General features: G+C 48.8%; 1 protein-coding gene across 4 annotated transcripts in view; it reads right to left on the bottom strand.

The window, feature by feature from the left end:
- The window catches only part of LOC100078315 (phosphatidylinositol-binding clathrin assembly protein-like), a 67,085-nt gene extending 52,430 nt beyond the window's left edge, over positions 1 to 14,655 (bottom strand). The window contains exon 1 of one of the 4 annotated variants that reach the window (XM_029067123.2): positions 14,518 to 14,655. In XM_029067123.2, the coding sequence (XP_028922956.1) occupies positions 14,518 to 14,521 (4 nt within the window). In that variant the 5' untranslated portion in view covers positions 14,522 to 14,655. Of the gene's footprint in view, positions 1 to 5,432; positions 5,728 to 14,517 lie in introns of those variants that run through there. The other 3 variants (XM_029067122.2, XM_029067124.2, XM_029067125.2) reach the window with 3 other exon arrangements.
- Positions 14,656 to 22,617: the final 7,962 nt, after the last annotated feature.

Raw genomic sequence — 22,617 nt, 5'->3', positions numbered from 1 at the left:
TAATAATTCAAAAGAGGTCTTGGCACTTCTAGGCAAGCCGAACTTGGAAAGATCTCAGAATTCGGGTTCCCTGGAGAATTCCTGGTCTACCATCACCAACCATTAATAACAATAATATTATAATTATACTTGTTCAGTGCTGTTTTAATTGCTGGGGTAGATACAAGTTAATCAGGTTAGACTCAAATGGGGCTCCCAGTCTTTAATCCCCAGTTTACAGATGGGGTAACCGAGGCCCAGAGAAGTGAAGTGACTCACCAGGGTCACACAGCAGACACGTGGCAGAGCCGGGATTAGAACCCAGTTCCTCTGGACTCCCAGGCCCGGACTCTCTCCACTCGGTCACACTGCTTCTGGTCAGACTGTGCTAAGAAATGATCAGAAAATAGCAGTGATCCGGCACCTGGCTCGAGACCGTTTCCCAAGCCCCTAGCGGGCAGCCATCTGTTGGATCATTCTGCTGGGAAAGATGGTGAGTTAGGGGCCAGGATTCCCTGGAGCCTTGGCAGGGGCACCTGGGAAGGGCGGAGGTCCTTCCTGCTCTGGGTCTCTCCGTTAACATCTAGGCACCGGGTGGAATTGCAGGGAATTTTAACCATCGACCCAAAAAGGGGTGGATGGAGCCCGCTCAGTCACTTTTCAACCGAGTTTGCAGCCAAGGCTTTTACAGGAATCCCTGATCCCTGTGCGACCTAACTGAATTCCGATACGCTTTGGCGGACGAACACCTAATAAAATGAGACCTAAAGGAGAAAAATGCTTGCGTCGGCATGTGGACGATAAGCAGATGGCAGAAGTCCATGAGTCAAGAGCACGTCCCTACTGAAGGGGAAGGGCAGCTAGCTTCTGTCCGATGAGAACTTTCCAGGAACTTTTTCCTCCTTTTTGTTGGGGATCAATATCTTCTCTTGCACAGCCTGGCGAGGTACACGCTAGTCACTAAGGCAAAGGAACGGATATTACGGGAGTTTTTCCATAAAGGCACTCCTAACCGTTTTCGAGACTGCAAGAACCTATAATTTAGGGCATAATGTCGACAGAAAAAACAAGTAACAGCAAAGGGACTATCATTTTAAGGCATAAAAGTCTCATATCGGGAATCGAGCCAAACCACTGTCACTCAAATGGATCGAGTCACGAGGGCCCACGGTAACGTCAACAGCATTCAGCGTGGAGGGTTTCGGGTCGGAATTCATTCTGACTTGACTTTTGGATAGATAAGTTAGACGCCACTTGGAAGTATTATCGGAGAGCAATTTTTACATCTACAGAGAACCTCAAATGACTGGGCAAGAATCACAGTCAGCACTTCCTGTAAAAACAGCAATTCTTGGATTCTGAATATCTGGCAAATTATGACAGAAGTAGAGCTAAAGACGGGAAGCGAAGGGGACATCAGGAGACACGAAAAAATTCCGGGTATTGCAAAAATTCCTGGCGCTGCAAAAACACGGCAGCTCGTCCTCAGCATTTATTCGATTATGAAGGGAAACACCTCGACTTTATGATTTTCAGGTCCTGTGCGTCGTTCTTTCAGACAGATACTAGACATGAGCTAGATTGGTGGTGTGCATTTTTTGAAACTCAAGTTCCTTTTAATTCACATATTTTGACTGATACGGGAAACTTCGAAAATGAAGTCTGGACTCTTTTGAGCGGAAAGACTGCCAGAACCTTTTCTAAGAAGAAGGGATGACCAAATTTCCCCCAGTCACGACTCAAACAGTCAGCTAATCTCATTCCAGGAAGGGTAATATGGTAAAGAAATACACTTCAGATTAATCGTTTGGAATAACCATCTTCTCCAACCACGGACATCACCGTTTAGTTAAAAAATACAGTTTTTCATTAACAGGAGACCCGATGGGCACACCATAAAATTACTGGAACGAAGTGTGCCTATTTTATGTTTGGCCTTAACACCTAGCCCATTGGGAATCGGTGCAAAATAACATCGCTCTTATCCAACGATTTTTAAATAACCCAAAACCTACTTTCCATTCTATGGATCTTGGCCCTCAAATTTATAGTATGAGATTTTCTGGGAATGAATCAAACTGACACTGAAGATAAAAACGGTATCCTTTCTGTCTATGAATTGTTCCACCCTAAAAAAGAGTTACCTTAACTTCAGAGGCTGTTATTCTAAGAAACCAAAGAGAGACTTTTAGATGTGCAGTCCTGTACATCAACATCTTTTCACAGGTTTCAACACTTGGCCCCAAATCCTGGAAAAGTTAATGACGAATGCCTCCGTAAACTTGAGGGATGCTTAAAAGCCCCAAAGCCTCTTAAATCGCACTTTTGGATGGTGGCCCATGACTGCAAGGCAATTTATCTTGCCCACCCCGGAGGGAATTTTTTTCTCCGTTCATTTCATTTGCTGGATTGGGTTTAAGAGGTGGGTGCTTTGATATTTTCAAAATTCGGTTCAGAGCAGTTCTGCAAGGGCCTCCCAGTACTAATTGAAAACTGCCATATACTGTATCTTCAGGGCTCTTACTTGTCATCACCGGAGGGACAAAAAAATCGTTCTCTTTCCAAAGAGAGACAGCTTGAGACACCAGCTTGGGGCTGACCTCACTTCTCGGGGTGCCTGACAAAACGCCACTTGGTTTATAATCTCGTGAGAGAGCTGTTATCGAAACCAGACTGGGGAGCGGGACCATCTGGGTTCAGTTTCGGCTTCCGGCTCCCTGGGAGACACAAGAAGACAGACTTTCCAGACCCGTCACTTCATCTGTAAAATGGGTGTATTAATTCTTCCCACCTACTTTAGGAAGGGAGCTGGGTTAAGGAACTGGATTCTGGAGTGAGAGGCGCCATAAGGGTAAAAGTGTATTATAAATACTAAAAAAAAAAAAAAAGGTGCTGTTAAAGAATCAGCCCCACTTGGCCTCGGGCTACTGCCCGTCTTTGAGTGACCGACACCAGGTGGACCAGCTTCTTGGTGGGGAGAGGGGCACCCCATCATCATCAAGCACTGTACTGTTTGGGAAAGTAATGATAACAACAATGATGGCATTTGTTAAGCGCTTACTATGTGCAAAACACTGTTCTAAGTGCTGGAGAGGATACAATGTTGGTATTTGTTAAGCACTTACTATGTGTAGAGCACTGTTCTAAGCACTGGGGTAGATGCAGGGTAATAAGGTTGTTCCACATAAGGCTCACAGTCTTAATCCCCATTTTACAGATGAGGGAACTGAGGCACAGAGAAGTTAAGTGACTTGCCCAAAGTCACACAGCTGACAAGGGGCTGAGCAGGGATTTGAACCCATGACCTCTGACTCCCAAGCTCAGGCTCTTTCTGCTGAGCCACACTGGTTCTCCAGCACCATCCAACAGAGTTGGCAGACATTCCCTGCCCACACGAGCTTACAGTCAAAGAGGGGGAAAGGGGCATTAATCAATGGTATTTACTGAGCGCTTACTGCGTGCAGAACAATGTACTAAGCACTTGGGAGAGTACAATCCAACAGAGTCGGCAGACACATTCCCTGCCCACTCTAGTTTACAGTCTAGAGGGGAAATCAGTCCATCACTCGATATTTACTAAACGCTTACTATGGGCAGAGCACTACACTACACGCTTGGAAGAGTCCATTCCATGAGAGTTGGCAGACATGGACCCTGTCCACAATAAGCTTATAGTCTAAGAAGGGGAGAACGGCATTCATCAATGATACGTCCTAGGCGCTTACTGTGTGCAGAGCACTGTACTAAGCCCTTGGGAGAGCCCGGCCCAACAAGGCCGGCTGACACGTCCCCAGCCCACAACGATCTCGAAGTCTAAAAGGGCGAGACGGGCAAGAATCAATTCAATGGTACATGCTGGGGAAAGGGGCATTAATCAGTGGTATTTATTGGGCGCTCACTGTGTGCAGAGCACTGTACTAAGCTCTTGGGAGAGCAGGATACAACAGATTCGGCTGACAGGTCGCCGGCCCACAACCATCTCAGAGGGGGAGACAGTCATTAATCAATCAATGGTACGTCCTGGGCTCTCACTGTGTGCAGAGCACTGTAGTAAACCCTTGGGAGAGCCCGAGTCAACACGTCGCCGGCCCGCAACCATCTTCCAGTCTAAGATGGGGGGAGATGGGCACAAATCAATCCCTCAGTGGTACGTACTGGGCGCTCAGTGTGCAGAGTGCTGTACTCAGCCCTAGGGAGAGCCCAAGCCAACACGTCCAGCGTGGCTCAGTGGAAAGAGCACGGGCTTTGGAGTCAGAGGTCATGAGTTTGAATCCCGGCTCTCCCACTTGTCAGCTGTGTGACTGTGGGCAAGTCACTTAACTTCTCTGTGCCTCAGTTACCTCATCTGTAAAATGGGGATTAAGACTGTGATCCCCACGTGGGACATCCTGATTCCCCTGTGTGTCTACCCCAGCGCTTAGAACAGTGCTCGGCACATAGTAAGCGCTTAACAAAATACCAACGTCCCTGGCCCACAACGATCTTCCAGTCTAAGAGGGAGGAGAAGATGGGCACGAATCAATCCCTCCGTGGGAGGTCCTGGGTGCTCACAGTGTGCAGAGCACTGTGCTAAGCCCTTGGGAGAGCCCGAGCCAAGAGGGTCAGCTGACGGGTCCCCGGCCCACAACGATCTTATAGCCCAAGGGTGGCAAGATGGGCACGGATCAATTCCTCAGGGTTACGTACTGGGTGCTCACAGTGTGCAGAGCACTGTGCTAAGCCCTTGGGAGAGCCCATACCAACACGTCCCTGGCCCGCAACGATCTTCCAGTCTAAGAGGGGGAAGAAGATGGGCACGAATCAATCCCTCCGTGGGAGGTCTTGGGCGCTCAAGCGTGCAGAGCACTGTGCTAAGCCCTTGGGAGAGCCCAAACCAACACGTCCCCGGCCCGCAACGATCTTCCAGTCTAAGAGGGGGAAGAAGATGGGCACAAATCAATCCCTCCGTGGGAGGTCCTGGGACCTCACAGTGTGCAGAGCACTGTGCTAAGCCCTTGGGAGAGCCCAAACCAACACGTCCCCGGCCCGCAACGATCTTCCAGTCTAAGAGGGGGAAAGAGATGGGCACGAATCAATCCCTCCGTGGGAGGTCCTGGGACCTCACAGTGTGCAGAGCACTGTGCTAAGCCCTTGGGAGAGCCCAAACCAACACGTCCCCGGCCCGCAACGATCTTCCAGTCTAAGAGGAGGAAGAAGATGGGCACGAATCAATCCCTCCGTGGGAGGTCCTGGGACCTCACAGTGTGCAGAGCACTGTGCTAAGCCCTTGGGAGAGGACGAGCCAACAGGGTGGGCTGACAGGTCCCGGGCCCGGCCTGCCAGTCTAAGGGGGTGGCGGGAGGGGCACGAATCCATCCGGGCGTGGTAGACGGGGGGCGAGAGCACCGTGTGCCGAGCACTGTGCACGGAGCGGCGCGCTAGGCCCCGGGGAGAGCGCCGGGCCCGGTACTCACAGTCGAGGTGCTTCTTCTTGGGGCCCATGACTTCGTGTGTGGTGGCCTTGCAGACGGCTTTGGCCACGGCCGAGCCGGTGACGCTGTGCTGGGCGGCGGTGATGCGGTCGGTGATGGACTGGCCCGACATGCTGAGGCTCGCTGCCCCCCGGGGGACCCCCCGAGCCCGGGCGGGGCGGGGCGGGCGGGACGGCCTGCGGGGTCAGAGGTCGGCGAGGAGGCCCGGCGGGGGCTGGGTCCTGCAGGGCCGGTCCTGGGGCCGCCGTCCCCGGCCCCTCTCACATCGTTTCTTCGGGTCGCACAAAATGGCGGCGGCATCAGGTGACCGGCCCCCGCCAACCCGCCCGCAGGCCCGCCCCCAAACCCGCCCCCCGACACCCTTAAGGTGGAGCCGACGCCCCACCGCCCGTCCAGCCCCCGGCCACGCTGACAGCCGCACGGCCCGGGGCACCGAGGGGCTGGGGGCCCCAGGGTCGGGAGACTGGGGAGCCTGACGGCCCGGGGAGTGGGGGGTCTAAGAGACCGAGGGCCGGGGAACTGGGGGACCCGGGGGTCCTGAGGGCCTGGAGAGCAGGGGACCGGAGGGCCTGAGGGCCTGGGGAGTGGGGGACCCTGGGGGTCCTGAGGGCCGGGAGAGCGGGGGACCCGGGGGTCCTGAGGGCCGGGAGAGCAGGGGGCCCGGGGGTCCTGAGGGCCTGGAGAGCAGGGGACCCGGGGGTCCTGAGGGCCTGGAGAGCAGGGGACCCGGGGGTCTTGAGGGCCGGGAGAGCAGGGGACCCGGGGGTCCTGAGGGCCGGGAGAGCAGGGGACCCGGGGGTCCTGAGGGCCTGGAGAGCAGGGGACCGGAGGGCCTGAGGGCCTGGAGAGTGGGGGACCGGAGGGCCTGAAGGCATGGGGAGTGCGGGACCCTGGGGGTCCTGAGGGCCGGGAGAGCAGAGGACCCGGGGGGTCCTGAGGGCCAGGAGAGCAGGGGACCTGGGGGGTCCTGAGGGCCAGGAATGAAGGGGACCCGGGGGTCCTGAGAGCCAGGAGAGCAGAGGACCCGGAGAGCAGGGGACCCGGGGGTCCTGAGGGCTGGGAGAGGGGGAACCCAGCGGTCCTGAGGGCCAGGGGAGGGGGGGGGTCCTAAGAGCCTGAGGGCCGGGGAAGTGGGGGAGCCGGGGGTCCTGAGGGCCAGGAGAGTGGGGAGCCTGAAGGAGTGGGGGGGCAGGGGGCCTGAGGGCCTGAGGGCTGGGAAAGCGGGGAGCCTGAGGGCCGGGGGAGCGGGGGACCCGGGGGGCCTCCCCGTCAGCTCTCCGCAGGTGCCTCTCTCCGGCCCGGCCCAGGCCAGGGCAGAGCAGGCCGTGGAGCCGGCCCCAAGAATAACAATAATGTTGGTATTTGTTAAGCGCTTACTATGCACCGAGCACTGTTCTGAGCGCTGGGGGAGATACAAGGTAATGAAGTTGTCCCACCTAAGGCTCACGGTCTTCATCCCCATTTGACAGATGAGGGAACTGAGAAGTTGTGACTTGCTCAAGGTCAGACAGCTGAGACGTGGCGAAGCCGGTATTAGAACCCATGACCTCTGACTCCCAAGCCCGGGCTCTTTCCAATGAGCCAGTCTACCGTCCCACCTCTCACAGGAACTGGGGTAGAGCCTAGTGGTTACCCGGTTCACTCTTCCCTACACATACATCACCTATGGCTGTCTGTCTGTGTGTGGACGGGGTCTGTATACACCCACATACATATATGTGGGTGGGGGTGTCCTCTGTCTATATGCGTAATACAAAATATGTAGTAGTATACACTGTACTTTAGTGCTGTACTTTGTGTAGATGTATGTATATACATGTGTGTACAATAATGGTATTTGTTACGCACTCACTATGTGTCAAGTACTGTCGTAGACACTGCAGTAGACGCAAGCTAATGGGGTTGGACAGGGCCCCCGATCCATGTGGGGCTCTCATTCTCCTCCCCCAACTGCCAGATGAGGTCACCGAGGTGCAGAGAAATGAAGCGACTTGCCCAAAGACAGACGGCAGACAAGTGGCGGAGTCAGAATTAGAATCCAGGTCCCTATGACTCTAGGGCAAACATATTATGGGGGTGGGGTGTGTTTGTGTGTATGTATATATGTGAATGTGTGTGTGTGAATATATATATATACTTTGTAGATGTCTGCGTGTGTGTGTGTATATATATATATATGTGTGTGCGTGTGTCAGGCTTTCTCAGGCTTTGTACTTTACATGTATATATCTGTATGTGTGTGTGTATATACATATATGTCTATATAAAGAGACACACACACACATATATATACATGTAAAGTACAAAGCCTGAGAAACACTATGGCCTAATGGATAGAGCACAGACTCGGGAGTCAAAGGATCTGGGTTCTAATCTCAGCCCCACCACTAATCTGCTGTAAAACTTTGGTCAAATCACTTCACCCCTCTGGACCTCACTTCCTTCATCTGTAAAATAGGGAGTAAGGCTAGGAGCCCCAAGGGGGACTTGGACTGTGTCCCACCTGATTAGTTTTTATCTACCCTAATGCTTAGTACAGCTCCTGGCACAGAGAAATGCTTAACAAATGCCATTTTTAAAAAAGTGGCCAAGCTGGGATTACAGCCCGGGTTTCCTGACTCTCAGCGTGCCCCTTCATGCCTCTTCTCACTAGTGGAAAGAGCAGAGGACTGGGGAGTCAGGAGATCTGGGATCCAAGCCCAGCTCAGCCACTTGCCTGCCATGTGATCAAGGGCAAGTCACTTACCTGCTCTTTACCTCTTCTGTAAAACGGTGATTTACACCATTCAGTAATCAGTTCACCTGCCCTGCTTAGACTGTGTGCCCAATGTGGGACAGGCAGCTTGTGTCCAATTTGGTTATCTTGTATCAATCGATGGCCCTTATTGAGCACTTACTGTGTGCAGAGCACTGTACTATTCTCTTGGGAAAGCACAATACGACAAAGTTGTTAGATGCTCTCCCCGCCCACAAGCAGTTTACAGTCGACACTCCAAGGCTTAGCACAAAGCTTGGCATATAGTAGGTGCTTAAATTCTACAATTACTAGTATTATGATGGGCCACACCGCTTCTCCGAGCCTCGGGTTGTTGAAGCAACAGTCAAATAAAGAATAATAGCAAATGTCAAGATGTGTGGACTTTGCTTTTAACACCTGCACTGGATTCCTTTAAAGGGGAAAAAGGTCCCTTCTGCCGTTGGTGCTCGCTGCCCCAGTACCGTGGTCTGCTGCCCTGCCTCTGTCCCCTCTCTCTGGGGCTGCCCAACCACTGCCCCGTTCTTCCACTCCTCCTCTCTGGAATTTATTTATTTCTATTCATGTCTGTCTCCCCCTCTAGACTGTAAGCTCATTATGAGCAGGGAATGTGTCCATTACAAAGCACTCACTCAAACACTTAGCCCAGTGCTCTGCACACAGTAAGTGCTCAATAAATGCAAGTGACTGACGGAGTCCAAGAGGCCTTCCCTGACTACGTCCTCTTTTCCTTTTCTCCCACTCCCTTCTGCGGTGCCTTAGCTTTCATCTTTTATCCATTGCCCCCCCATCCCCACAACACTTGCATTCATTCAGCTGTATTTATTGAGCACTTACTGTGTGCAGAGCAGTGTACTAAGCTCTTGGAAAGTACAATTCAGCAATAAAGAGAGATAATCCTTGCCCACACTGGGCTTACCGTCTTCTATCTGTAATTCATATATGTCTATTAAGGTCTAGCTCCCCCTCTAGACTGTAATCCCTTTGTGGGCAGTGAATGTGTCAGTTTCTTGTTGTACTCTCCTGAGTGCTTAGTCCAGTGCTCTGCACACAGTAGTGACACAATTACTGCCCAATTGCTCCCTCCCTCAACCCCCACTCCCTGTTCTTTTCTCCCAATTCTTCTTATATCTGGGGAGTGGGGGGTAAGAGGCAAGGGAGGAAGAAGAGAAGACTCCGGCGCTCAAGGAGGTTGAGACGTCCCCTGGGTGAACAGCTAAAGTACACAACTTTTGCAGGTGCGGGACAAGGTGAAATGCATTGTGGGAGTGGTACACTGAGGCTGCCAATATACAAATCAGGGTCACGGCTTGTTAGTATGTTAATGGAAAGGAAGATGTGGACGCGTCGGAACTCAGTGAAGAAGGGAGCCGCGGCGAAGACTTCTCGGTTGCCTTGGAGACAGTTTGGGGAGGATGTTACCCTTGCCAGTCAAGCGGTCAATCAATAATAATTATTGAGTTCCTCCTGAGTAATATGCCAGACGCTTCAGGGAGGGCAGTAATAATAATAATAATGTTGGTATTTGTTAAGCGCTTACTATGTGCAGAGAACTGTTCTAAGCGCTTGTCCCATGTGAGGCTCACAGTCTTAATCCCCATTTTACAGATGAGGTAACTGAAGCACAGAGAAGTTAAATGACTTGCCCCCAGTCACACAGCTGCCAAGTGGCAGAGCTGGGATTTGAACCCACGACCTCTGACTCCCAAGCCCATGCTCTTTCCACTGAGCCACGCTGCTGTAGAATTTGCAACGTGAACTCTGCCCTCAAGAGGTGGACAATTTAGGAGAGACAGGCACTAAAATAGAGAAGCAGCATGGGTTAGTGGAAAGAGCACGGGCTTGGGAGTCAGAGGACGTGGGTTCCAATCCTGGCTCCACCACTTGTCTGCTGCTGTGACCTCGGACAAATCACTTCACTTCTCTGTGCCTCAGTTTGCTCATCTGTAAAATGGGGATTAAGCCTGTGAGCCCCAACTGGGACAACCTGATTACCATGTATCTACCCCAGCGCTTAGAAAAGTGCTTGGCACATAGTAAGCACTTAGCAAATACCATCATCATCATCATCATTAAAGTATAATAATGTTGGTAGAGAGAAGCAGCGTGGCTCAATGGAAAGAGCATGGGTTTAGGAGTCAGAGGTCATGGGTTCTAATCCCAGCTCCTCCACTTATCAGCTGTGTGACTTTGGGCAAGTCACTTACCTTCCTGTTGCCTCAGTGACCTCATCTGTAAAATGGAGATGAAGACTGAGAGCCCTACATGGGATAACCTGATTACCCTGTATCTACCCCAGCGCTTAGAACAGTGCTCTGCACATAGTAAGCGCTTAACAAATACCAACATTATTATTTATTAATGTATATTACTGATAGAAGTCTGTAGACTGTAACCTCTTTGCCGGCAGGGATCGCATCTACCAATTCTGGTGTATTGCACTTTCCCAAGGGCGTAGTAAAGTGCTCCGCATCCAGTGAGGGCTCAGTAAATACTACTCACTGATAAGATAGGTACATGAGTGCTTAGATGGTAGCTGAGAGGGACTAAGAGTAGAGGGAGTAGAAACAAATTGGGGAAGGCCTCCTGGAGGAGGTGTGATTTCAAAAGGCCTTGGAAATTAGGGAGTGCTGTGGCCTGTCAGGTGTGAAAGAAGTTCCAGACTGATGAACGGACATAAGGAAGGGGTTTGCAGCAGGGGGGATGAGAACGAGGCTGGGTAAGTGAGCTTGAGGCAAAGGAAGAGAGCGAACTGGGGGATGGTGGGAGAAGAGAGCGGATATGCTTCTTCTCTAAGCCCCTATGCCCAGGTCTGCTCCTCATCTCTTTTCTAGAGAAATCCTCAGATTGAGGTCTTAGGTCACCTCCAAGAAGGCTGGTGGCCAGGAAGCAGTGTGCAAAAGGGCCAAGCGTTCTGGGGGCAGTGGCCGGCTGTCGCACCTTATAATATTTCGAATACGGCTCTTTTGGAATTAGAGATAATGTCGGGGGTACGTGTAGGGTGAAGGTAGCCTTTAGGGAGGATGGAAAAAGGTTGAGAAGCCCTGCTTTAGGTAGCCCAACCCTGCCTGGGGTTGCCAAACTGCTACCTTTCACTGGAACGGCACCAGCTCCCAGACTCTCCATTTAAGGCCGATGGAAAAATCAAAGCCTCCCTATTTGCAGGTAGTTCCCGCAGGGCTTGATTTGGGTTATTGATCTGGGTTATTCAACTTCCATCATATTTGTCACTCGGCTGAGGAATCCCATCTATAATCATGGTGATTATAACACCATCTTGGGTTGCCACGGTATCTTTCCTCTGAGGAGCTGAATGCCTTTTCACACGTGCATCTAAGGGGAGGGCCAGGGCCCGATATCGCTAGCCCCATTTTACAGATGAAGAAATCGAAACCCAAAATTGCAGCTGGATCTGAGGACTCTGTGGAAAGCAGGATGGCCTAGAGGAAAGGGCCTGGGAGTCCGAGGATCTGGGTTTTAATCCTGGTTCTGCCGCTTGTCTGCCGTGTGACCTGGGACAAGTCAGTTAACTTCTGAGTGCCGTGGCTTCCTCAGCTGTAAAATGGGGGTTAAATCCTACTCCCTTGTCCTTAAACTGGGGGTCCCATGTGGGACAGGGAACTGGGTCTCACCTGATTATCGGGTATCTAGTGCCTGGCACACAGTAAGCGCCTAACAAATACCACTAGCATTATCGACTCTTGAATCCCAACACAATATCCATCAGATTACATTACTTTTGCAAACTATCCACCTGTTTCATCTCCCCACTCCTGATTAGTCTAATGCAGTTGCCAAGTCTACATGGGGGGTTGGGGGCAGGGAGAGGTGCACATTTATAAATAAAAAAACAAAATTCCCAAGCCTATCTGTACCCATATGAGGCAGATGTTTCCAACTTCATTTTGAATCAAACCCAAAGCAGAGTGGCAAATCGTTCACTTTTGCTTCTGGCAAAAATTGGCTTCTGGCATGTCATCCAAATGGTCTAGGAGTTAAGCAGCTTCTGGAGAAGAAAGTCAGGGCCAACCCTGAAGAGACAAAGCGCTCTCTCTCTCTCTCTCTCCCCCCAAATATTTATTTGGTCTCAAAGTTTCGATTTGTTCTATGCAGCATTTTCTTCCTTCCCCTTTCTTCCCATCTCAATCCACCATGGACATCTGTGCTCATGATAGTGCTTTCCTTCTCCCTCCTTATAACACTCACCAAAGGGTTCTTTCCATTCCCCCATTTCTGGAAGCTTTCCCCCTTCTCCTCCTACTGCCTACCCAATCCCCTTCCCCTCCTACCTCCACCACGACAAACACTGCAGTTCATTCCCTTACTGTAATCAATCAATTGATTTTTTTATCAACCACTTACCATATGCATAACACTTAGTGCAGTGCTCTGTACACAGCAAGTGCTCAATAAATATAACTAAGTGTCTGTGAGAGTACAATATAACAGAGTTGGTAAACATGTTCCCTGCCCCCCAAGGAGCTTGCAGTTTAGCAGGGGAGACAGACATTAAGGTAAATTACGGATTGGTGGAAGAGTAGAATATAACGATATGTACCTAAGCACCATGGGGTTGGGATAATAATAATGGTATTTGCTAAATGCTTACTATGCCAAGCACACAACAAATGGCTTGACCCCCATTTTACAGATAAGGTAACCGAGGCCTGGAGAAGTGAAGTGAAGTGACTTGCGAAAGGTCACACAACAGACAGGTGGTGGAGACAGGAATAGAACCCAGGTCCCTCTGACTCCCAGGCCTGTGCTCTGTCCACTAGACTGTGCTGCTTTGATGAATATTCACTCATTTATTAATTCATTCATTCAATCGTGTTTATTGGGTGTTTACTGTGATCAGAGCACTCTGCTAAGCGCTTGGAAAGTACAATTGAAAGTGCTTAAGAGATACACAGCCAAGTGCACAGTCAACGCGGAGGGCAGGGCCGATATGGGCAGTGAGGCCCTCCTTGGTAGCTTCTAAGATCTTTTCTAAAGCCCCAGACACAAAGAGAAGCAGGGCGGCCTAGTGGATAGAGCGTGGGCCTGGGAGTCAGGAAGACCTATGTTGTAATCCTGGCTCTGCCACTTATCTGCTATGTGCCCTAGGGCAAGTCACTTCACTTCTGTGTGCCTCAATTGCCTCATCTGTAAAATGGAAATTAAGACTGCAAGTCCCTCGTGGGACAGGGACTGTGTCCAACCCAATTATCTTCTATCTACCCCAGTGCTTAGAACAGTGCCTGGCACACAGAAAGTGCTTAACAAATAGCAATTTAGAAAAAAAGGACTAAAATCCAGAATCGACTGGGCAGAATGGTATCTGTGCTTGTTCTACGGAAGATCCAAAAACCCTAAAGACCCCAATGTTTTCCCGTCTACCTCCTGGAGAAGTGAAAAGGGCAGCACCAAAGAGAAGCTAATTCCTTCCAAGACACAGACTATTCCCTTTAATCTGGGTAAGATAAACCTCCCCCTTTTCCTAGGGTGAAGAAATAGCATCTCGTCCTCTTATTCTGACTGAGGGACGAGTTAATGAGGTGTCTGTTTCTCCCTGTTCTAGAAATACTCACCTCTTATCCCCGTACAAAATAGAGTACAATGATAAAGGCAACAGGTCTTGGCAAAAAGAGAGAAAGAAACCCACTGTGTCATCTTTCAGCAATTTTCCTAGACCTTGCATCTGGGCCCTGAGGAAGGTACAGTGCCTGGAACAAGTAGCATCACCCAAGTGTTTTGCTATTATGGAGCAGTGGATTTTTTTTTTCTTTCAATTCACTGAGCAATAATGAGGCTGATTCCCCTCCCACTTTCTCCACTGCAAGAGAAAGTTTCCCACCTCATACGTGAGCCCGTTATTGGGCAGGGATTGTCTCTATCCGTTGCCGAATTGTACATCTCAAGCGCTTAGTAGAGTGCTCTGTACATAGTAAGTGCTCAATAAATACCTCTGAATGAATGATTGCAGTGTCTCGAGATCTGGACCTCAACCGACACTTGGCTAATTCAGGCCAGCAATGGAAATATTTAGGGTTCCACCTGATAGTGTGCTTCGCCTAGCTACTTATGCCCAGAACCCCTGAGTGCTTTGATGCTCATCCCACCCTTACCCCCACCACACTTCATATCCTCACACTCCTAAATGTAGTTCATTTTGTCCATCTCCCCCACTACACCGTAAACTCCTTGAAGGCAAGGATCGTGTCCGGCAACTCCACTGCACTCTCCCCAACTCCACTGCACTGCACTCTCCCCAAATTACTTAGTACTGCACACACAAAGTGCTCAATCAATTCCAGTGATGAACAGACTGACCCATTCTGGATGTTCTCTCATCATCCACGTTCTCTTCGATGTTTTCTCACACAGCTTGGAACAGGCCTATTTTGGGCCAAGGCAAAGCCACCGGCACCAGTGAAGACTGGTGAAGACTTCTCCGGTTCTGGGAAGCGAATGCTGGCTGGAATAGAGAGAAGAATCAAGTTCGTTAAGGAGCCGTGACGCTTCCGCTTCTCTGTCTTCTATGACTCAGAAATTCCCCACATTTTCTCCCTAAGCCAATTCCCCACCCAACGTTCAGCACCTCTTCCATTATATTTTATGGGCGTCTTAATGACAAACATAACTCCTAAGTAGCCTGGAGAAAAGAGGGTTGGGGAAACTTGAGACGCTCTGGCAGAGGGACGGAAGGGTTTTCGGGCCTTGAAGGTGCCAGCTTGGAAATGTTACTGGGTCTCGTCCCGCGGTGGAGGCAGAGTGAGAATATACTGGATGACTGGAGGGGGCCCTCTCCCCTCCTGCTGCTGAAAGAGAAGGACCCCCTGAGGGAGGGGAGGGGAGGAGAGGGCACCAAAAAAGGTGTGTCTGAGCTGGCAAGGTTCATTTGGGCATGGCCGCCCTGAAACCAAGGATGGTATAGCGGCTAGAGCACAGGCCTGGGAGCCAGAAGGTCAAGGGTTCATTCATTCGTTCATTCAGTCATATTTATTGAGCACTTACTGTGTCCAAAGCACTGTACCAAGCGCTTGGAAAGTATAATTCAGCAATAGAGACAGTTCCTACCCACACTGGGCTTACAGTCTAGAAGAGGGGAGAGTGAAGGGGTTCTAATACCAGCTCTGCTACTTGTCTGCTGTGTGACCTTGGGCATGTCACTTAACTTCTCTGGGCCTCAGTTACCTCATCTGTAAAATGGGGATAAAGAGTGTGAGCCCCATGTGAGACAGGGCTTGTGTCCAACCTGATTTGCTTGTATTCACCCCAGTGTTTAGTAGAGTGCCTGACATTTAATAATAATGATAATAATAATGGGCAGGGAGTACAGGGTATGATTCAGATCAGCCTCTCTCACTACAGTCTATGCTACTGTAGACTAATAATAATAATAATTATGGTACTTGTTCAGTGCTTACTCTGTGTCAAGCACTGTTCTAAGCACTGCATTAGAAACAAGTTTATCAGGTTGGATCCAGTCCCTGTCCCACATGGGGCTCACAATCTTAATCCCTATTTTACAGATGAGGTAACAGAGATGTCAAGTGACTTGCCCGAGGTCCCACAGCAGACATATGGCAAAGCTGGGATTAGAACCTGGGTCCTTCTTACTCCCAGGCCTGTGTTCTATTCACTGAGCCACACTGCTTCTAGACTGTTAACGAGACTCCAGACTGTAAACTCCCTCTAGACTGTAAGCTCGTGTCGGCAGGGAATGTGTCTACCAACTCTGTTGCATTGTTATATTGTACCCTCTCAATCGCTTGGTAAAGTGCTCTGCACATGATAAGTGCTCATTAAATACGAATAATTTGATCAGTTGATTACTCAAATGGATGGAGAGGTTTTCAAACTAATGCCCAGAAGTTGATGAGAATGAAGAAAGTCGGCTGTCCACCTTGGGATAGAGGAAGGAAAATGCCCTAAGAAAAGCTCTATTAACTAAGCACCTGATAGACTAAATTTGGGCCCTTTCAGACTATTTTTTCTATAGTATTTTCAAGTGTTTACTGTGTGCCAGGCACTGTACTAAGCACTAGGGTAGATATAGGCTAATTGGGACACTGTCCTTGCCCACAGGGGGCTCACAGTCTTCATCCCCATTTTACAGGTGAGGTAACTGAGGCCCAGAGAATCCAAATGACTTGCCCAAGGTCACCCAGCAGACAAGTGGCAGAGCCAGCATTAGAACTCAGGTCCTCTGATTCCCAGGCCCGGGCTCCTTCCAGTAGGCCACACTGCTAGCAGAGCATTTCCTTACTCTAGAAAATGCTGCGACTTTTTGGAGACTGTAAGCTCATTGTGGGCAGTGAATGTGTCTGTGTATTGTTCTGTTGTACTCTCCCAAGCGCTCAGTCCAGTGTTCTGCACACAGTAAGAGCTCAATAAATACGACTGATTGAATGAATGAGACATTTGAGGCTGGAGTCTTTCTTCTCCTACCTAAGGAGGTTGGCGGATGACTGAGTGAAGTGTCTCATGTCTAAGTGGCCGCGTGGGTGGGCTTGGCCTGATTCCATGTCTAAAATTCAGCCCCATGGCCAGAACCCAACGAACCTGAAACTCAAAACCCAGGTTAGGGAGTGCTCTAAAATGTAAAATGTACTCCTCCATCCCAAGCCAAACCTGGGAGTTGCACTCAACTCTGTCGCTAAGTACACCGGTCCTTAAGTGCATTCGGGAACCTATTGATCTTGTTTTAGGAATCTCAATTGCCTCTTGAGAGCCCAGCCTTGGAAACAGAGCTATGTGGGGAGTCGTGGCCACTGCTTCAGTAGAGAGAAAGACAAGATACTACTTTTTTCTAGGAACTCAATGGCAAGGAAGATGCTCTATGAGAAATTTCCTTCCCACAAACGAAGTGAGGAAAAGAAAATCTACCCCTTTCTGGCAGTGCCACCTCATGAGAAAATGTACATTAAAACACCACCCCTATTGTTTCCTGACCCAGAATATTCCAGGTCATCCTAAATGTCTTCTTTTGAGTCAGTATTCTTCCAGAAAATCAGAAATTGGGTTTTCAAGGCATTGAGTTTTTCGTCTTTTTTTTTCTAAATTATCTGGGGCAGATATATGAAATATGTGCAGGCTAAAGTCTTCTTCTCGATCCCAAACTTCTCCTCCCGCTCCGGTTAGGGCCATCCCCACAGTCCTTCACCGTGATCTTCTCCGCTTGACCCCCTTATTCCTTTCCTGGCGGGCACTGCTGCTGACCCTGGAATGCTGAGCTGATCAGGAACTGCCCAGGTCCCACCTCCCAGGGCTGAAAGCAGGACAGGGCAGGACAGGGCAGGGCAGGGCAGGGCAGGGCCTTTCCACACACTTCCTCAATTTCCGGGAGCAGAGAGATTTGTTTCAGGGGCCCGAGTCAGGAGAAATTTCTTCCAGCTCTTAGCTGATCCAAGCTGCCAGTCCAAGAACACAGTAGATGCCCCTCTTCTCCAACCCCAACTCACGTTCAGATGGTCTTTTGCCTCTTAAATGTAACTGCTTTTCTCTTACCCACCTTTTTTATCTGCTCACTTGTTCTCTTATCCTGGAGAGGCCAGGCCCCATTTGACCAGAGCTGGGAACTCTCTCCATTAAAGCTTTTCTCAAAAGCTTTTGAGTACTTGCCAAACAGGAGGCTGGTCCTTTATTTCCCTCTTCTAGATTTTTATTCCATCCTGAACTTTCCCTTTAGTTTCCTGTAAATTTGTCTTACCGGAGAAACCACTGTGTGTCTGGGGTTCGGCAGATAAATGGAACCCATGCCTGGGTGAATTCTTATTTTCAGAAGTCAGGTCAGGCCAGGCCTGACTCCTTGCTCAAACATTTAACATCCCAAACTAGATTCTCTCCCTCTAAAATGGTAGTGGCGGAGGTCAAAACTACCCCTACCATGAAAATAATCCATTCTCCACTTTTATTTCATCACGGCAATCCCACATGTCCCAATCATTGTAGGATGTTTGTCCATGTGATGTGCCAACAGAGCTTCTAATACATACTCTGTTATATTTTATTTCTTTGTTTTCATCCTGCGTCACTAAGAGCTCAATAAATGCCACTGATTTGCCGAATGATTTGGTTTTGTGTGGGTGCATCTTCGGTGCATTTAGCAGGCGGAAATTGAAATTTGCTATAAAGTCATATGTTGCTTCAGTTCTGTTTGAAAAACATCAGGGCTGATAGGGCAAAATGTCTACCTATAGTTTTGCATACATTTGCAGACTGGGGTCCAAAGGTAACTAGCTCCAAACAAGTAAATTAAAATAAATTTGAAAAGGCAATTTGCTGATATTGGAGCCTGACCCAATGTCAATTCATTCATTCATTCAATCATATTTATTAAGTGCTTACTGTGTGCAGAGCATTGTACTAAGTGGTTGGGAGAGTACAACAAGCTTACAGTCTAGAGGGGACTGCAATCACCTGTCAGCGTCAAGATTCCTGCTGCCTTAATACTCTTATAGAAATGTTTATCAGTCAGTCAATGCATACTATTTATTGAGCTTCTACTAGGTGCAGAGCTCTGTCCTAAGCACTTGGGAGACTAAAATAGAATTAAGAGACATGGTACCCAGTGGGAGAGGGGTAGGAGAATGGCATTCAATAAAGTCTGTGGTCTAAAGTATAAGACTGGGAAATAGAGTATACAGGAGGTATACTTGAAAAGCAGCAGGTTTTAGTGGATAGAGCAAGGCTTGGGAGTCTGAAGGTCGTGGGTTCTAATCCCGGCTCTGCCACTTGCCTGCTATATGACCTTGGGCAAGTCACTTCACTTCTAGGCCTCAGTTACCTCATCTGTCAAATGGGGATTGAGACCGAGCCCCACATGGACTGTGGACTGTGGTCAACCCGAATTGCTTGTATCCACCCCAGCGCTTAGTACAGTGCCTGACACAAAGTAAGTGCTTAACAAATACCACAATTATTATTGCTATTACTTAAGAGGTGGGGGGTAAGTACTCATGTGCTTAAGTGGTGGTGTGAAAGTATTGAAGAGACACTTAGAGGATACAAGTTTGAGATAAATTTATCTGGAAGGGAAAGGTTTTTTTGGAAGAGATGAGGTCTCAGAAGGTCTTTGAAGATGGGGAGAGGTGTAGTCTGGGTCAACAGGAAGTGGGAGAGAATTCCAGTTGGGAGAACAGAGTGAAGTGAGTAGGTTAAGCCAGAGTGGAATGAAGAAAGCAGCTGGCAGCTAGTAGGGGAATCAATCAGTGATATTTATTGAGTGCTTACTGTGAGCAGAGTATTAAGCGGTTGGGAAAGTACAATTTAATAGAGTTGGTAGATGTGACACCTGCCCACAGGAGGCGGTCTAATGGGGGAGGCGGACATTAGAATAAATTGCAGTGGCGGGGAAAAGTAGAATATAAGGGTATTTTCAGAAGTGCTGTGGGACTGGGGTGAGTGTCAGAGGGCTTAAGGGGTATACAGCCAAGCGCATAAGCACTCAGATGGGAGGCAGAAGGGAGGAATCTATCAATGGTTTTTATTGAGTACTTACTATGTGCAGAATACTATACTAAGTGCTCGGGACTTGTACAATACAATGGAGTCAGCAGACACTTTCCCTGCTCACAGTGAGCTTACAGTCTAGAGCGGGAGACAGACATTAATATAAATAAAAAATTTAGAATACATCATTTAAAGATATGTACATAAGTGGGGTGGTGCTGAGGGTGGGGTGAATATCAAATGTCCAAAGGACGTAGGTCCAAAGGACTTTGGATGATAGAGAGGGGAGAGGGAGGCAGGGGGAAAAGAGAGCTTCATTGGGGAAGGCCTCTTGGAGGAGATGTGACCCTAGAGGAAAAGGGGGCTTTGTCACAGAGAATAGAGTTGCTAAGTAGAAGAGTTGATAAGTAGAACACTGATGGAAGTGACTTAAAACCACTGGTGAGGAGTTTCTGATTGATGCGGATAGAAATGGGGAACCATCGGAAGTTTCTGAGGAGTGTGGAGATGCGTGCAGCCTGACCTTGGAGAAAGATGATCTGAGAGGCAGAGTATGGACCGAAGAGGGGAAGTTCCCAGGCTTAGAGAAGTTCTGATAGAACCCGAAAGCATAATGCTCCGATGGGAGATTTTTAACAGGCTTTGAAGAGTTAAAACCTGCTAGGAAAATAATACTATACTTCATTAGTTTATTCATATTCTTCCCTGGGTATGGGTGCCTGGTTTCTACTAGCATTACAAGCTCTTTTTTTCCGTTCTATTTGTTAAGTGCTTAGCCTTTGTCAAGCACTATTGTATGCTGGGGTTGATACAAATTAATTAGGTTGGACAAAGTCCCTGTTCCACATGGGGCTCACAGTCCAAGTGGGAAGGAGAACAGGTATTGAATCCCCATGTTACAGCTGAGGAAACTGAAGCACAGAGAAGTTAAGTGACTTGACTGAGGTCACCCAGGAAACAACTGGCAGAGCAGGGATTAGAACCCAGGTCTGCTGACTTCCAGGCCTGTGCTCTTTCCACTAGGCACGCCGTTCCTTGTCGGGAGGGAATGTGTCTCCCAACTCTGTAGTATGGTACTCTCCAAAGAGCTTAATACAGTGTTCAGCACATGGTAAGCACTCAATAAATATGATTGATTGTTGCTTACATATAGAATGCTAAGAAAGAGTAGTTTGGCTGAGAGACGAGATTGTGTCTTCAGGCTTTGCGGCACACTCTTGGTGATGCTTTTGAAAGAAAGCCCATCTTTTATGGGAAACCTGAAAAATTTCAGTTTTTCCTGAACTACTGTTTCTCAGCCTCCTGAACCAAGGATGTCGTGATATAAAGTTGGGGCGAAGCGGAAACATCCATGCTTTAAGGCATATATATTCTTGGGGATGACCGGAAAAGAAAGCCCTGCCCAACTACTTTTATGGGTGAGAAGGAAAACATGGGCTGGGAAATCCCCACTTTTCTTTCTCCAGACACCCGTTTATCGTACGCTGCAAATAAATGGTCAGATACAAATATTCTGTAATGAACTACACACAGAGACATACCCACGAATCCAAAGCAGGGAAAGGAATTGGTAAAGTTGTCCGTATTAAAAACAAAGGTTAAGCAATCTAGCCAAGGAAGGAAAGAGAGGGGTTGCAGATGAGGTTTAAAAGTAGATGGGGAAACGGAGAGATGGAGCAACTCTCTGCTTCTCCATTCACACTGAACAGCCTTGTTTATTTTGAAGGAAGTGGTATCAGCAGAGTAATAGAAGGAGCACAAGACAGAAAGAGTAAGGAAATGTCGACGAACCGGTGACATGTACGTGTATTTTTTTAATGGTACTTGCTAAGCGTTTAGCATGTGCCAAGGACTGTGAGCCCCATGGCTCCAACCTGATTTGCTTCTATTTGCCCCAGCCCTGAGTACAGTGACTGACGCGTAGTAAGAGCTTAACGAATGCCATGATTATTATGACTCTTATTACTGTTTACGCCCGCAGTTTGGGATTTGCTGAGCCAGCCGTTCTGCATTTGCTAGAAAACAGTGTCACGAGATACCCCCCTTGGTCACCGCTCTAGGCTTGCTGCTCCTTCCTGCACAGTGCTTCCTGGTATTAGGTACTGAGAGTCTCCCTTGCCGACCACTCGACAAGCTCCGACACAGTCTCCAGAACATAGGCCCTCGGGCCAGAGCTGGGAAAGCAAGAGTGTATGCACTCCTAGGCCTGCGTTCTTTCTCGGACATTCAAGAACTGTGTGGACCCTTGACAGCTGTCTGTTTTTAATATATATTTTCAGCTTTCCTCTCTTCTCTATAGTAATATAGGATCGCAATTGTGATATTGTTAAGCGTTTACTAATAATAATAATAATAATGTTGGTATTTGTTAAGCGCTTACTATGTGCCGAGCACTGTTCTAAGCGCTGGGGTAGACATAGAGGAATCAGGTTGTCCCACGTGGGGCTCACAGTCTTAATCCCCATTTTACAGATGAGGGAACTGAGGCCCAGAGAAGTGAAGTGACTTGCCCACAGTCACACAGCCGACTACGTGCCAAGCAGTGTACAAAACACTTCAGTAGATACAAAATTTCAAGTCAGCCACAGTCCTTGTCCTACATGGGGCTCACAGTCCATGAGGAGGGAGAATGGGTATTGAATCCCCATTTTACAGATGAGGTCACTGAGGCCCAGAGAAGTTACGTGGCTTGCCCAAGGTCACACAGCAGACAAGTGGTGGAGCAGGATTCAGATCCCAGGTCCTTCTGAGTCCCAGGCCTGTGCTCTACCCATTAGGCCATGCTGCTTCTCTGTGTCCCTTATGCTCCACCAAGGGCCTAACTCTATCTCCTCACTCCTCAAAAAACTTCCAATTGTTGTCCATCCTTCCCCGCATCAAGCAGAAATGCCTCACTTTGGCTATAAGGGACTCAATCAGTTCTCTTCCCACTAATAATAATAATGGTAATAATTACTGGGGTATTTAAGTGCTTAC

This window comes from Ornithorhynchus anatinus, chromosome 6 (genome assembly GCF_004115215.2).
Source record: "Ornithorhynchus anatinus isolate Pmale09 chromosome 6, mOrnAna1.pri.v4, whole genome shotgun sequence".
NCBI classification, from domain to species: domain Eukaryota; kingdom Metazoa; phylum Chordata; class Mammalia; order Monotremata; family Ornithorhynchidae; genus Ornithorhynchus; species Ornithorhynchus anatinus.
Note: the sequence above shows the minus strand (reverse complement) of the source record. Positions and strands in the feature narration are given on the sequence as shown.